Consider the following 18,301-nt stretch of genomic DNA (forward strand, 5'->3'; position numbering starts at 1 on the left):
GTAAAATAGATTAGAATAGAATAGAGTAGGTTAAGTTACGATAGGGTAACTCAGGTCTGTACATTTCCAGTGAACCTTAATTCCAATACACTTCATCCAAATATTCGCTGAGTTATTCTTTACTAGTGCCGATTTGTTTACCAAATAAATTAGCTAAAAGTAAATACTTGAAAAATATCCGACTCCAAATTTTATTCAAAAAATCTTTCCATCATTGTGATCAAGGTAAATAAAGTAACAGGTAGCCCAGTTCTCGTTTAGCGTTCTGATTGGCTTTGTGTCCGTGAATTCATGTAGAGGAACGTTTGCCCATCTTGAAATAGTATATCAACTACCGTAATTGCGTATGCAGTATTATACTTGTTCTCATGAACGATACTCAAGGATGTTATAAAATAGAGTATCTGCTCGTATGTGTCTACCCAAAAAGCAACCTACCATTGACACGTCTGATTGGATACTCTCGTTGCCGCCATATATGTTAGCTCAAAACATTGCATGTCTTCATATGTAGGCATGCAGTGTGATTGTCGTTAATTTTTATTTAAGTCTTTGCTTCAGATTTATGGTGATGTTTATTATACAATGGTTACATGTACGTATAGGTGTACAAATAAGAGTGAGGAGAAAATTTCCATAATAACTTTTCACAGATAAAAAAATCACAAACAATAGGATACGTACGGTTTGACTATGTTGTTGTATGGGCAGATCTTCTATTTTATAACATCCTTGGCGATACCTCTGCGTGACGTCACCTACCGCAAAGTATCCCGGGAAAAAGAAAACAGAAAGGCTGAATCGAAAGTCCGCTGGTTGTAATATGGAACTAAGTAGCTTTGTTTTCTAAAAATGTCTAACATTTTCTTCTAAAGAGTATGTAAACAATACCTTAACATGTCCAGCCTCTCGATATAGTAAAATCTAATAATACTTTTTTGTCTCTTCTTTTAGACAGCGAAGAGCATATCTGCAGTGACAACAAGCGTTATTTTTGGAATCTTTTCGTTAGGAATGTTTTTCCCATGGGCAAATACATTGGTAGGTGAACAAGAAGAGACATTCTATTAGTTTGCTTCTAAAACTTACGAGATACTTGTGTGGAACGATACAACTTGCAGCTGTCCATACAAATAGCATGTTGTTCAAGTCTGGTTGCAGAATATGATTTAGCTTTATTATTACTATGAGATGAAATTATTAATCGAAACATAAAAGAAGGTAAATCATGAAAACTCTCCACGATTAGATTTATGGATTCCATTTTGTATTATTTTAAATTCGTTCAGTTGAAAACCGGACGAAGTTGACTTTTAGATTAAAAGAAAATGTCGGAGGCAAAGTCAAACTGTTTTGATTCCAAGCCCCAGACAAATTTTGATCTAAAATTTTCATTGAAATCGTGGCCACACACTTGTCTTTTAAAAGGTATAAACTCACCACCCATTTGTAGGCAATTATAATGCTTTGCAATAATAGTTTTAATTACAATATCTTACTATAAAATTACAATAATTATAGTAAAAAGCAACAGGATAATAATTATAGTAATAAAAAAACAGGATGGCAGTCGATACGAGAAGTAACATTTTAAATTGAGGATGAGAAGGACATTGGTGCCTTCCTCCAACGGGATGGAACGATAGACTATTAAGTCTACTTTATTTTACTGGCACCGAAAATTATGTATTAATCGATTATATAGGGTGTCCAATATACAATGCAACCCGGAGTTTGTAATAGTAGAACTTTTGAACCTGAAGCGATACACAAATAATGGTTATACCTAAATGAAACTTTGTTCTTGTACATATTTTTAAAGTGGGAAACAACGATTGAAGTACACTAGGAACCACATGGTGTTGCCAAATGTAACAAAGGTGTAAATTATTATTATTATTATTATTATTATTATTATTATTATTATTATTATTATTATTATTATTATTATTATTATTATTATTATTATTATTATTGAGAAACATGTAATTTGACTTATAAATCATACGTATGGATATTCTGTCGTTAACTTTTAGCTTGTTTAGTTGGAGTAGCTTGTAATCTATGGCGCAGAAAAAAAACAATTTTTCATTTACACCGATAACTAATCGGATGAGGCTTCTGTAAGGGGGAAATAAGGAAATCGCATTTTTCATAAATTAACACTCTGAATTGGCAACATTGCTGATGTTTCAGTGCATCAAAAGGTGTGTTAAAGATCTGTCTTCACTATGCGATTCCTGAAAGCAAGAAAACAGAAACTTTGAAATTATCATGAATGCACAGCTAAAAAGCACATAAAGGAAATGAGCGAAGACTATCAATTTTCAAGAATAATTACAAGTTTCATTTCCGAATGCTTTTTTCTTTAAAGATATTTGCAATATTGAAATTTCTCTACTTACACTTTTCAAGGGTTCGAAGAAACAGTTTCATTACTACTAAAATTAACCTAATACAAAGGTTTTTGTTATTTTTTCAATTTTTCCGGAAAGAACAAGAGAAAAACTGTTTTTGTTTTACCAACAGGTTCAAAATTTCCGAAAATTTTACATCACTAATCCTAACACTTCAACCTTTTTGTCAATTTTTGTTATGATTGGCTGAGTCCACAGCCAATCAGCGTTCAGAACCAGTGTTTAGGATCGTGTTATATTTAGGTGCAACTCTCTCTTGTTTTTACAGTATCTGATAAAGCCAATATGTTCAATTAGTTAGCGAAACTGTTACACAATTATTATTATTATTATTATTATTTAAAATAATAAACATTACTATGTTCAATGATTTGTATTTCAAGTTTAAGTTATTTAGGATACCAAAGCTAACATGAACCAGTTAGTTAGTGAATAATTAACAACAATTGTGCGTCGTAGAAAGCACTGTTCACATTTGGTTTAACCCCTTCGGTCCCACACTACCAACTTTTTAAAACCATCTTACAATTGTTTGTATGCTGCATCATTTGAAATCATATTTTTCAATTTATTTTTCAGAATTTGAATTTGTTTATTCTTTTACAAGAAAATACTATGCCCACGTTTGCGCACATTAGTTCAGTAACAACCAATTGCATATCTAAATATTTGTGAACAAGTATGATACACTTTATTCCATTTCTTGCTATACATCTGTCTTTTTGACATATCATTACATTGTTATGACACAGTAAAACAACAATCAAAATTGCCTGAGGGGAATACTATACTATTTTATTTAGTAATGTTTTCTTTACATTTCTGTCCTTTTTGAGAACATAACATGACATCAAATTGCTTGTGTTTCTGAATATCCATTTTCTTATTTATGTGGAAAAATTAAAAGCAATTTTCATCTCTGCTTTTCAAAAACAAGCATATAGTCAATGTTTTCGTTCTTCTCATTCTTAGGAGAGTTAATCACAGAAGGCGTTCTAAATTTGCTTTAGAATTCAGATATCTACGATTCAGATAATGATCCAGATTTTATGGATGATGACTCCAATAACCCTAGCAGTGAAGATAGCGATGGCGGTGTTGCAAGAGACGAAAATGGTAAACAATACATTCTACTCGTTATGTATTCCTAAGAATTGAATTATCTACACAAAGTTATTTGGCCAATCACAAATTTCTTTAATTAGAAGATCTCGCACTGTAGATAATTGAAGTGGCCACATTTTGATATGGCCCTCCGTCGTTTATTTGGATTGTACAATACGAAGCAAAAAACCTGCAACATGAAAGTTTAAGTTCATTGTGAAACTACGCCAACAACATAGGCAACCAACCTAACGTCTTCGTGGCATTGATCACGCCAGGGTAACCTTCGGCTTCGTCCCCCTGCACACTTCGTTTGGAGCAAGAAATGCATAGACCACGTGACTACAAATCACAAATTTCTCACAAGATGGAGTAATAGATTGAGGTTCTTCTCATTTCTCTTCTCATTTTACATCCTCAGTTTTAAAGAGAGAGAAAGAGAAAAAGGTCAACGTGATAAAAACTAAATAAAGAGGAATATGCGAAATATAAAGGAAAAGAAAACGTGCGCATATATTGACAAATGACACATGCACTTCAAAGGAGACCACCTCAAATTTTGTTATGAACCATATATAATAACTGTGAGAATCAGCAAACCACAAAGACATAATTACACACAGTAAGTGTTATATAACACATATTTATTTAAACAAATAAAAATGCTTGCAGAAAGCTGAAAATGTCTTTAAAATCTCAACCATAACTGAAACAAGAGATTACTTCTCCATTGTTTTTCTTCGTAGCATCCATCTACATGGAGAAATGAGAAATAGAGAACATCTTAAGAGATTCGCACGTATACAATATCGGAAACTGCTAAATGGAAAAAATTACAGTCTTTGGATGGGATTCGAACCCAGAACCATAGTATTAGAAATCCCACACTCTACCAATGTAGCTAGTCTGACAGTAATACCCTGTTCCTCCATCATTACCTATGAAAGATGGTACTTAATTGGTACTTAAAAAAGCTAGTTCTACACGTGCATAGAAAATTAAAATCAAATGAGTAGTTAGTACACATCACTTTGTCTGTCTCACTCTATCTCTGACTATAGAAATCGAGGAAGAAGAAAAAAGTATAGAGGTGAGTACACAGGAAGAACAAGCAAAAATATAAGTTGCAGGAAACTGAATATCAAGGAGAGAGAGAGAGAGAGAGACATAGAGACAGAGAGAAAAATAGAGGAACAGAGCAAATTATTTAATATACATCGGAAAAGAAGGTTCACAACTGTGCTATACATTTAATGTATTGAATACTCTGCAGGCCCGTCTCCACGGGGAGCTAGGGAGGCCGCCCCCCCCTAAACTTTGGCCGGCCCCAATAAAGGTTTCACGATAGGCTTGCAAATGAACTATAATATAGTGATGAAGTATAATATGATTGGGTCGGGCTCCCCCTAACTTCGGCCGCCCCCCCTATATTTTTGGACTGGCTACGGGCCTGATACTCTGTTTCTTCTAAATTGCTTGCTAGATGACAAATATTAATTTGTAAAAACGTAGCAAATGCCCGCGTTGGTAAGACATTTCTAAGCAAAAGAAAAAAACTGATCAGCAAAATACATAAAACGATAGTCCTGCAAACTATTACTTAAAGAAAATTTATTGTAAAATCAATACATCCCTGTGGCGGTATATAGTCGTAAAGTGATTAGAAAACTTAATATTAAACTGTCGATCACATTGTTTTAGTTATTTGAATTCAATGTCGTATAGATTCGGTTTTAGCTCCAGATTTCAGCGTTCTCACTTCGATTCTTAAGTTGTTGGAAATATGCATTAATCGAAATTATAAAAATATACGAATTTTAACTAGCTAAAAGAAGAGAATAACATAAAAATCCGGATTAGAGTACGTCGTCGCCAACATGTGCTTTTATTTCAGGGAGCATAAAGTCGAGAAGATCAACATTTTTTTTAACCATTAATTGGGCCTATAATTCGATGGATACCACCTCAACCTGCAGTCTCGCATATCCATCCCCAACAGTGAATCGTCTCATGACCCATTCGCGCTGAACGGGCAATATATTGTGGATCAAACCGTCTTCCAGATGGGTGATACACACGTGTTGGCCCAAAGTTTCCAGTGGAAAATATTTTCTCATCTGTAAAGACAACAGTGTCCCAGTGACAAGTAATATTTAGCTCTGCAAACGCCAGTCTATCGACTTTGTGATCTTCTGTCAATCTCTCCTTAACAGCAGCCCGGAAGGACCTTAAGCCTGCGGCCCGAAGTCGCCGTCGGACTGTAGTTACATCACCTGGAAAGGCGGTAGACTGCTGCAGTTGTCGGGCACACATGAAAGGCTGTCGACAGCATTGATCAACTAATCGTTGGTCTTGTGTCGGTGAGGACACTCATGGCCGACCACTTCCAGATTTTCGAGTTAGACTTCCAGTTTCCTCATATTTTTTTCCACCATCTGAACGCTGTTGCACGATGCATGCCTAATCGAGCGCCTGCTTCAGGAACACTCAATCCCGCATGTTTAATAAGAGCGATAACACTCTCACGTACAGAATGATCATATTGCGCCATTCTTACACAAAAGTAAAAGTGCTAAAAACGTCTTTGAATATAGGATAATGCACAATATTGCTATACATGACGTCGTATTATGAAAAACATGCGCGGAAGAAGTAGATGTGCCTGTAATCAACTGTTGTTGCACGCAAAAATACTCACTCACTGTTAGTAACAAAATATTTTCAATTTTTTTTTTTAATCCAATACATTAGAATATAGTAGCAGTTACTATCTTTCAAGAACATAACTTCCATCGAGTGGTGGGCATAAACAAAAGCTCGTAACTATGCAACAGTTAACTTCCATCAAAACCCCCGAAGCACTTTACAGATTTAATCTGATTTATTTGTGCAATTTAACATATAAGATTACAACTTGTCTGGGAAATTTGTTCATACTCGTCTAAAACAGTTCTATTCTATTATTCGCCACTCGTATACATTATATGACAAAAAAAAAAAAAAAAAAAAAAAAAACAACAAGTAAAGTGCAAATACTCTAGACAATATTTTTCAAAACGTACTAGAGAATTAAGATATAGCCGAGCGGTTTAGTAGAGTAGTCTACTACCTCCGCCTTCTCGTGTTCAAACCCACCTGAGGTTTGTGTCTATTCTCTGCTTTTTTTCTTGTGCTTTCACAACGAACGTTTTTTCCATAATTCCTATAAGCTATGACTTGCAAACCCTAAACAAAATACACATGTTTATTGTAATACTCTAATCCGGATTTTTATGTTATTCTCTTCTTTTAGCTAGTTAAATTTCCTATACTTTTATAATTTCGATTAATGCATTTTCCAACAACTTAAGAATCGAAGTGAGAACGCTGAAATCTGGAGCTAAAACCGAATCTATACGACATTGAATTCAAATAACTAAAACAATGTGATCGACAGTTTAATATTAAGTTTTCTAATCACTTTACGACTATATACCGCCACATGGATGTATTGATTTTACAATAAATTCTCTTTAAGTAATAGTTTGCAGGACTATCGTTTTATGTATTTTGCTGATCAGTTTTTTCTTTTGCTTAGAAATGTCTTACCAACAGTACATGGTTGCTTCGATTCCCGGCAGCAGCTCATATGGTTCGGATTCCACGTTAATAAGTAGGTCCACGTCTCATATAGTCTCGCTGCTGAACGGACGTTAAACTCAAAATCATCAACAACATCTACATGATTGTTGTGGGAAAATTAGTAATTTATTATGTTGCATAAACCACGTTTTCCACTATTACTGAAACAGTAAGAAAACAAGACAACGCGGGCATTTGCTACGTTTTTACAAATTAATATTTGTCATCTAGCAAGCAATTTAGAAGAAACAGAGTATCAGGCCCGTAGCCAGCCCAAAAAAATAGGGGGGGGCGGCCGAAGTTAGGGGGAGCCCGACCCAATCATATTATACTTCATCACCATATTATAGTTCATTTGCAAGCCTATCGTGAAACCTTTATTGGGGCCGGCCAAAGTTTAGGGGGGGCGGCCTCCCTAGCTCCCCGTGGAGACGGGCCTGCAGAGTATTCAATACATTAAATGTATAGCACAGTTGTGAACCTTCTTTTCCGATGTATATTAAATAATTTGCTCAGTTCCTCTATTTTTCTCTCTGTCTCTATGTCTCTCTCTCTCTCTCTCCTTGATATTCAGTTTCCTGCAACTTATATTTTTGCTTGTTCTTCCTGTGTTCTCACCTCTATACTTTTTTCTTCTTCCTCGATTTCTATAGTCAGAGATAGAGTGAGACAGACAAAGTGATGTGTACTAACTACTCATTTGATTTTACTTTTCTATGCACGTGTAGAACTAGCTTTTTTAAGTACCAATTAGACATAGGTTATAGGCGGTCTGTCGTGGACATGTTAGACGTAGTTTTCTGCAGACTCCATTCCATCTTTCATAGGTAATGATGGAGGAACAGGGTATTACTGTCAGACTAGCTACATCGGTAGAGTGTGGAATTTCTAATACTATGGTTCTGGGTTCGAATCCCATCCAAAGACTGTAATTTTTTCCATTTAGCAGTTTCCGATATTGTATACGTGCGAATCTCTTAAGATGTTCTCTATTTCTCATTTCTCCATGTAGATGGATGCTACGAAGAAAAACAATAGAGAAGTAATCTCTTGTTTCAGTTATGGTTGAGATTTTAAAGACATTTTCAGCTTTCTGCAAGCATTTTTATTTGTTTAAATAAATATGTGTTATATAACACTTACTGTGTGTAATTATGTCTTTGTGGTTTGCTGATTCTCACAGTTATTATATATGGTTCATAACAAAATTTGAGGTGGTCTCCTTTGAAGTGCATGTGTCATTTGTCAATATATGCGCACGTTTTCTTTTCCTTTATATTTCGCATATTCCTCTTTATTTAGTTTTTATCGCGTTGACCTTTTTCTCTTTCTCTCTCTTTAAAACTGAGGATGTAAAATGAGAAGAGAAATGAGAAGAACCTCAATCTATTACTCCATCTTGTGAGAAATTTGTGATTTGTAGTCACGTGGTCTATGCATTTCTTGCTCCAAACGAAGTGTGCAGGGGGACGAAGCCGAAGGTTACCCTGGCGTGATCAATGCCACGAAGACGTTAGGTTGGTTGCCTATGTTGTTGGCGTAGTTTCACAATGAACTTAAACTTTCATGTTGCAGGTTTTTTGCTTCGTATTGTACAAAAGTTTTTTTTGGTTGAACAAAAATTGGACAAAATTCTGAGATTGTTAAAATTCAAATTTGAACGTGTCACACCACAACTAAGTGGGTCCGCCTCTGATTGGCCAAATAATCTCGTGTATGTAATTCAGTTCTTTAGAACAGATAACGAGTACAACAATTCATTGTTTGTCATTTTCGTCTGTTGCAATACCGTCATCGCTATCTTCACTGCTAGAGTTACTGGAGTCATTATCCATAAAATCTGCGGATCGTCGATAATCTGAACCCTAAAGCAAATCTAGGACATCTTCTGTGGTTAGCTCTGATAAGAATGAAAAGAACGAAACCATTGACTATATGCTTGCAATATTTGTTACATCAATGATTAGCACCAATAGTAGAAATTATTAGAGTTACAAATTTACCTATACTTTCTAATAATGAAAATGAAATAATGCTATCGTTAAAAATAGATATTTTACTTCTTTCAATGCATTTATATCGTGTTTCGTTTCTGACAGGTACAATTTTGTAGCAAACCAAACCCAGAAAAGTATACTAAAGAATATAGAGAAACAATTACTTAATGTAAAACCAGCGTAAACAATTGTAGACATTAAAAAATAAATCCTCATTATTTTTTTGTTCTCCAGAGATAAAGCGAAGCTAATAATCGCCAACAGGTCTCTGAAACTTTAATTGTTTATCACAAAAATACCTTGATTGTAGCAATAATATATTTGGGCGAAAATGATACTTGCTTTTCCAACTTACAAAAGTCTGTGTTCCACCAACACCTGTTATCTAACAACAATTGAAAGGCACTTGCCACTTGCACTATGTGGTGTTCAGAAGTCCATGCGTGTGTACGCCAGGTATTAATCTAGCAGATTTATCGAAACGATCAGGAAAATTATATCAATTTCTGTGCACAAATGTGCACATAGAGACCGAAAAGGTTAACTATGGTATAGTTTACTTACTCACTTGCATCTAAGAATACCGCTTTTCGAATCTAAATAACTAGAAAACTCATATTTCCTTTCACTATTTCCTAGGTGAAGATGAGTACCAAGCTTTAAAAGAGTAGTCTGGTTAACATTCCATATTCTAATATTCCTTATTCCGAATTCCATATTCCTTAGAATTGAATACAATTTGAAAGCTAAGGTCTGAGTAATGTTTCATTTTTTCAGGGAGCATTGATTGGTTTCACAGTGAGTGTTCTCTTAGTTGGATGGACTTATTTCGGTGCTCAAGAAGCCCTAACCTCCAGGAAGATTGTTTTCCCAAAGAAGCCTACAACAGTAGAAGGTTGCGCACCAGAAATCTTACAATTAGCGAATGTCACAATAAAATCTTCCTCAGCAATGACGAAAGAAACCTTGTAAGTGAAAATGCGTAATTATTTTATTAATTCTCTAATGCGAGGTTAGAAACATTCTACCCCACGTACACAATGTATGAAAAGCTATGATTTCCCGAATCAAATGGAAAATCAAAAAATGTTTATAAAATTTACCTACCTAATTACATTATTATATTAGAAAGTAGAAGTAACTGGTTCCATAACCCAGGCCATACTACTAGGCGTAGAAACGTGAATATTAGAGAGTATTCTTCTCTCGTCAAGAAATCAATTGGTGAGAAAGTTCCTTTAAAAACACTATTGGAATAAAGAAGTTTCAAATTTTCTGGCAAAAGTTGAGTATCTGACGAATCTCTGAACTCATGAACATGAAATTCGGCATATAAAAGCTTTATTAAAACTATGGGAGATGTGTTTAAGACATTTTAAAAGTCTCGATCCGAAGAGAAAAATAGAACAACATTTACTATTTATTTATTCAAAAAGTGTCGAAAATTAGGATTTGCTTAATATGTAGGTGTAGAAATTGGTACATAGATCTTTAATTAAAAATAAGATTATACATGTGCCAGTCGTTTGAAAAATTCCTCTCCTAAGGACAGAAAGGAGACTATTCTTATTTTTGACATACTGACTTGTCTTTTCTCAGACATTGAATTATAGAGTTATAATTACCTGAGAAAACAGTAGAAGAATATTACCCAGGATTGTAAGTAAATTACAGTTTTACTAGGACCTTAACCTGGTAATAGAGTAAAATAATAAATTACTAAAGTTTGACCATGCAACAATGAAATTAAAGAGATGCTTAATTAAAGAGGGTTTTAGTTTGAGTCTGATACTACTCGATACGATAACTTACGGTTCATTGAAGCTCCATATGTGTTTATACTTCTGATCTGAGAATGGCTACCTTACCATAATCTGAAAACTAGATTCACAAAATTTTTCTAAGCTTCTCGTTATAAGAATAATTCCAACTTGGTTCTGCCCTTAAATTTATATCGAAAAATCCTCACGTTGACTATCGACTAGGACCAATCTTACACTAAACATAGTAGAATCCCTGAAAGTCAGAGCTACTTTTTAACCTCAGTAAAAGACTTCAAACCTAAGATTATGACGTGCTGTGTTATCTGCTTAGTTATTTATTACTTACACTATGATTATGTGGTTCTCGATATGATAACTTGTATTCTGTTTATTTTAGGAGTGATGTGTTTCCCTTATACAAGCTGTCTTATCTGTGGTACGCAACAATGGGATCGCTGACTGTTATTGTGGTAGGCCTAGCAGTTAGTTTCATCTCAGGACCCAACGACCCAAAGAAAATGGATCCAATCCTTTTTACTCCAGTGATCCACAAACTTTTACCAAAGACTAAAAATGAACCAGCTGAGGATATCCTACTTACGCCAGTGTCTGCTGACGACAAGGAAATGGAGCACTCCGTGTCAACATGATATCAAGCATATAAAGCCCAATAATCTTCGTTTCAGGAATATGATAATGAATTTGATTGCTAAGTAGCAGTACGTGTAAATACACCCAAGAAATTATTCTAGATAGTTCCAACGTGTTGTCTATCGACATTCAGCTAAGATTCGTATTGTGTGGCTGAGTAGTGATATGGCTCTGAAAATTTTGGTATTTGATAGGGCTACATTGTGTCATTTCTAATATTGCTTGAAGTTATATGACCTAAATAAGTTAGCATTGTGTGATAAAATACTTCCGCAAGTCCAAGAAAGGAATCAGCGCTTTGTTTAACCGCAGTGGATGGGATTACTCCTAATGTTACTGGGTCACCCAATATTTGGCATTGTAGACACCTGAAGCCTGGTGTCCCTGATAAAAGTACACAAAGTGCATTCCTAGGTGCGAGATGCGAGCCTATCTTCTCAGAAAACAAATCAATGACAGTACAATGTTCTGTCTTGAGTGTAAAACACATAATCGTCCAATATCTTTTAACTAGCAAAGAATCAAAAGGCTGGGTCCTTTACATATTATGGAGATGCAATGAGCAATAGACAGCTCTATAAATGTTATCTTACAGAGGTGGAAATTTGTAGTGGCTTTGGATGAGGCATGGATGTATCTGTATAAATGTGACTATAAAGGTTCATATTAATCCAGTTATTTCAGAGATCGTTTTCTCTGAGTAACTCTATATGAGTCTGTAATGGGAAGTTTTCCACACAACTTTATGGCTGTTTGTGGTTATTTGTATAATGGAACACTTATACTACGCAGAAAAGACAAAAAGTTAAAATCGATCTAGCTTATTACTAGAACGAAGCAACTATACAGCCATGGCACTCCATCCCTATGTACAAAGTTACATTTTACGTTGTGATATAGCCAGATATAGCGTGCAATCATACAGCCAAATCCGTGGTTACGTACATAAAGCGGATGGCACGTGAAACTAAATTCATGAAATCCCTTTTTCAGCCATTACTAAGAAATTTTATGAAACATAGTTTTGACGATTCCATGCAATGAATTAAAATAAGTTCTCAATACCCGTGTATGCTCGACAGCCTTTAGAAAGTTTTTCAAGAGGAATAGAAGAAACGTAATCAATCTGCGCTTCAATGGAGTAGCTGCAGCGAAAACTTTTTACAGGGTGATAGCTTAATAAGCATGATAAAGAATAATTGCTGATGGTGACGCAGTATTTCTTAAGGTGGTATGGGGGCCGAATTCATTAGCATAAACCTGAAACGACCTTCTACACTGTTAAAGAAGTTAGAGTTTATTTTTATTATTCCAGTCATTTAAGGACACAATTTACAGTTTCAAATGAAAATATTCTGTAAAATAAGAAGTAATAATTTTTTCCCTTGTCAAGCGTCACATATGGTGGATGAATTAGCAGTAGTAATAAATCATTACTGTAAAAGTACGAACCGTGTATGATCACATGTTAATTACATAATTGCATCAGTGCTACAATATTTTTTATCACTTCCATATTTTATAAATTATTAACCGAATTCGCCTTCATTTCTTGGATAAATTACTTGGTAAACTTCGAAGCATGGGCGATTATTGGGCAAACGGAGACAGTTGTCCTCCCTCTTTTCTGAAATGACATAATAATATATATAGTTTCATTTGAAAAAAATGATGCTATAATCTCTGCCGTTGCGTGAGTATGTATCGGTTGTCTTCCTGTGGAGTTAAGAAAGCTACAGGAATTACGTTTTAATTGCCACAAAAATGGTCCAAAATTAACCTATTGGAGCGCAACATTTCGAGCATACTCTCATTTCTTCTTACAAGGGCTCGATATAAGTCCGATCTGAGTTAATCAGCCACTTTGAAACTAATGGAGATAACATTTCGCAAAGAAGAAACCTTTTACAGGTTATTCTTTAATTGCACAAAAATTGACAGTTCGAAAAATGTATTTTCTTCTTTGTAATAGTAAGGAATATTATAATTTTTTAAGTTTAACATCCCGTTCGGCAGCGAGGCTATAGGAAACGTAGATCTACTAGATAACGTGGAATCCGAGAATCGAACCGGGGCCTCTCATGCCAAGAGCGCGTACGCTAACTGTTTAGCCACGAAGAAACTCAGTAACCAATATTAATTAAAAACAGAGTATTAAGAAAGAACTTATACCTTTTCCATTGTTTTGCAGTGTAATAAACGAGCGAAGTGGTGTGTTTAGGGCTGTACAAGAACGAACATATTTCGGGATTTCTTTAAATGTCATAGCATATCTTATAGTATTTACTGTCTTTCCAAGCTAATAACATACATATAATAGTCTGTGTGTAATTAAAAATATAAGTTGTTCATTAACCCTTTTAAATTCAGGTTTTTTAAAAGGTAAATTATAGGCTTTTAGTCAAGTGGCTAGAGTATCTTCCATATTTATCCTAGAATCATGGTTCATACCTCCACTTTCAACATAACGTTTGTAAAAGAAGCTTCATTATTCATTACTGTGATTAATATTATCCTTTCTATTTATATTTTGCAAATTTGTGATTAAATAATCAGATTACACAATTTTGCAGACATAATTTTAAGATGTTCATGAGCAAGGAATCAAATCTTACATCTTCGTTTAAGAGTATAAAGAGCTAGTACCCACTTGCCTTGATCTTGTCAATTTACTTAATAAAATTTGAAATAAGAAATACGTTATTTTAACTTAAAAAGATAACATCCTATAACTTATACAAGCTTTCGTGAAACAAAATGTTTAGAAACAACCAGGAAAACTAACATTGATATACAAATATTCAGATCATGTCTTCCCCCCGCCCCCACTTTTAACGTCCAATCGCCGCCACTGCTTCAAAGCATACTATAGACTGAAAATAATTATACAAGGCTGTAAAGGGTATATTAGAATACATATTTGTTAAAATGATATGTTAGTATCATTATGTATCTCTCTGTTAGAAATATTTTATTTATTGAATAATACGAACTTTAAATATTATCGAAGCTGAGTGAATATTCAAGAAATAACAAAACAAACCCAACAACACATTTAGGATTAGGCCAAATGTACCAATGTTAGGAGTCTGTGACTTACTTTCAGGTCTATTCAGCCAATATTAGGAATATGAGATTCACTGTTAGGCCTATTGTATCACTGCTAAGAGTACGTGATTCATTATTAGATCTATTGTCAAATTGTTACGAGTACGTGATTCACCGCCAGACCTATTGTACCAATATTAGGAGTACGGAAGTCACTGTTACCTATTGATCCAATACTAGGAGTATGTAATTGAAGGTTAGTACTGTTGCATCACTTTCGGAGTATGTGATTCACTATCAGGCCTAATGTACTAATGTGAGGAGTTTGTTAGTTAATTTTAATAGTATAGTAACACTGTAAGGGATATGCGAGTTATTATTAGGCCAATTGTACCAATGTTAGGAGTATCTTAATCATTATTAGGTGCATTTTAACAAAGTTAGGAGTGTGCTCGTCAAATTTAGGCATATTGTACTGATGATAGGAGTATGTGAGTTACAATTAGGTCTATTGTAGCTAATTTAGTAGTATGTTAGTCACCTTTAGGCATATTGTACTGATGTTAGAAGCACGTGAGTTACAATTAGACCTATTGTAGAAACGTTAGGTGTATGTTAGTCACCTTTAGTTATATTGTACTGACGTAAGGAATATGTGAATCACTATTAGGACTATTGTAACAAAGTTAGGAGTATCTCAATCACCTTTAAGAATATTGTACTGATGTTAGGAGTATGTGAGTCAGTGGGAAGCTTATGAAAATGTTAGAAGTATGTTAGTCACTTTTAGGCGTATTGTGCTGATGTTAGAAATATCTGAGTTACAATTATTATTATTATTGTAACAAATTTAGGAGTATTTTAGTCACTTTTAGGGATATTGTATTAATGTTAAGGGTATATGAGCCACTCTCAAGTTTATTGTAAAATTCAGAAGAATGTGAATTACTGTTAGGTCTGTTGCAAAAAATGTTTAGACTATGTAAGTCATTGTTAGACTTATTGTATTAATTTTAGAAGCGTGTGAGTAACTGTTAGGACAATTATATCACTCTTAGGAGTATGTGAATCATTGTGATGCCTATCATACCAATGTTAAGAGTATGTGGGGAAGTGTTGTGATTATTGATTTACTCTTAGGATTAAGTTAGGTATCTTGTAACGTTGATAGTAGTACATTAATCACTGTTAGGTCTGTAGTGTGAATGTTAAGAGTATTCGAGTGTATTGTATTAATGTTAGGAGTTTGTGAGTTGCTTTAGGAGTGCGTGAGTTACTGCTATGAACGTAACGTTGTAATGTTAGGTATATTTGAGTCATTGTGAAGACTATTCTATCATTGTTAGGAATATGTGAAGCCAAACTACAATATATATATATAATTTGTTATTTAAGACTATGTTTTATGAACACTGTACATAAATTATAATTTATACATAAATTATAATTATCTACTGCAATAGAATAAACAATGTTAATTACATTAATCAATAAATTTATGTTTACTGCTACATAAAGCAAAATATATTATTTTAATTAAATTGATCCTTCTAAATACAAAGATTGGAATAAGAAGTTCATAACATATAACGTTTCCGCGAGGCATAAGAGAGATTGTTTGTGCAAAAACTACAAATTATTTTCTTTGTTTGTATGCAATTTTATTTACGTCACTCTTATGTTTATTTAATATCAGTTCAATCTGATATCAAAGCATATTTTCTCGACAGATAATATGACACACAAAGTGATAATTTAATATTTCTTGATCAAGATTAGTGTTTGAATTGAATATACTCAAAAGTTACTCAAACTTGTTTTAATAGCCTAAATGAAGATTAAAATGTTATTCTAAATTACAACTTTTATCAGTAATTAAATTTTTATTTAACATAAAGAGGGGAGTTCATGTTTTAAAACGAGTTTAATATAATTATTTAAAAAACTCTGAATCAATGTTCTAAAGATATTTATAGAGCCACTAAACCAAAATATAGAACAAAATTACAAAATATTAAAATGTGTAATGCTTTATAAGCCTCAGTGTTCCTTCTTTCTCTTGCACTGCGTTTCATTTTTCCTAATTATAACCCAACAGTAACTCCCCATTATATATGGATCTTATATACCTCCATCAGTGGCGTTTTTGCGCTTAAGGCTGTGTCCAACCCTTGGAATGTGTTGGGATTTCCCTATATAAAGCATGGCATATTTCTTTCCAAAATATTATGAAAACTATTTACTTTATGCATTTCAAAATTCGTCCAAATGTTTGTTAGTATTAATAGTGCCTGTTCACTTTTACTTTTTCTTGCTACGGTAATGTTAGAGCGCGCTAATTAAAAATTAATTTTCTTTCATTTAAAAGCTGTGTAAGATAATGGCTGTATTTTGCAACAGCACAGAACAACAGATAGAAGGCTAAGCAGGTAGGTTTCTTTCATTCTCTGTCTCCTGCTAGGTCACATGCGCGAACTTTGGGTTGTCTCCGGAGATGAAGAAACCAATGGAATGCTGATTGACAGCAGATAAGAGCAAAGTCTGTTTTCTCTTTCTTCATAGATTTTCAAGATTCCATTGATTCTACATAAACATCTCCACGAATAGTTACCTATAGACGTCTATTGGAGCTAACGACGTACGAAAGTTTCAGAAAATCTGTCTATGTTCCTTTCAAGTGAGGGAAGTCTTCATTTATAAAAGTAGTTTAGAACTGAATACTGTACAGTAAACTAGCTATTTGTCGCATCAACTGACAAACGTTTACACAGAGATCGAAAAGGATTTATGCTGTTGTGATGTATAGCGTGCTGCAAAATAGTTAATATATGTGTAAGAAGAAAACGACCGAGAACTACTTTTCGATATATCATATCATTTATTCTCTATGAACATCAATATTGAAACTGGAAATAGTAGTAAATTTCTACCAGTTCCGGTTTCCAATAGAGAGATAGGGTTGGAGATGGTACATTTTCTAGAGACGTTGAATCAATTCCCTAAAACACCTTGTCGCTACGTAATATAGTTTTTCAATTATGGCGCGTAAGTGGTCCATCTCTATTACTTCCGATTTATATAGAAGATTGACGGAGGAGATGGAACATATTCTTAAGACGCTAAATCGATTCCAGAAAACTCTTCTCGATATATCTTGCCGCTTTTGGTATGATACCTGTTAACAGACAGACGGACATAGCCGTTCTATTAGACTTTCGAAATCTTTGCATAGATTAGTTTGGAAGTTTAATAAACCCAGGTAGAAGAAATAGTATTCATCAAATCTATTTTCCTGCAGATTAAAAATATGGAAATTTCAAAGATTCGTTTACATAAGTTATTATGCCCTAAAGAATAACGGGGCCCACGGTGGCTCAGTGGTAGAGTGCTCCCAGATCGCACCAAGTGGGCTTTTTGGTGGATAAACATCATGTTCGTGAGTTTTCTCATTTTCTTCCACTTTTTTCATTCCACCATTCCATTCATTCTCATCATCACCGTCTCCTTTAGCCTAGTCGGCATAATAGTGGGACGTAAAACACAAGTATTTCACTTCATTTCCAAATAATAACCTAATGCATTCTACAGTGTTCTCTTCTAGGCTAATGCTCCAATAATAGCACCAGATTGATGAAACACTTGCAGATTGATATGCCACAAAATCGATTATTATTCATGTCAAAAAATGTTTCACCAATAT

General features: G+C 34.2%; 1 protein-coding gene across 1 annotated transcript in view; it reads left to right on the plus strand.

The window, feature by feature from the left end:
- LOC145667972 (sodium-coupled monocarboxylate transporter 1-like) overlaps positions 1 to 11,552 on the plus strand; it is a 110,873-nt gene extending 99,321 nt beyond the window's left edge. The window contains exons 12-14 of the mRNA XM_081735397.1: positions 955 to 1,041; positions 9,917 to 10,107; positions 11,300 to 11,552. Coding sequence (XP_081591523.1) covers positions 955 to 1,041; positions 9,917 to 10,107; positions 11,300 to 11,552 — 531 coding nt within the window. The remainder of the gene's footprint in view (positions 1 to 954; positions 1,042 to 9,916; positions 10,108 to 11,299) is intronic.
- The last annotated feature ends 6,749 nt before the right edge of the window (positions 11,553 to 18,301 follow it).

This window comes from Thermobia domestica, chromosome 13 (genome assembly GCF_964235325.1).
Source record: "Thermobia domestica chromosome 13, izTheDome1.hap1.1, whole genome shotgun sequence".
Lineage (NCBI taxonomy): Eukaryota > Metazoa > Arthropoda > Insecta > Zygentoma > Lepismatidae > Thermobia > Thermobia domestica.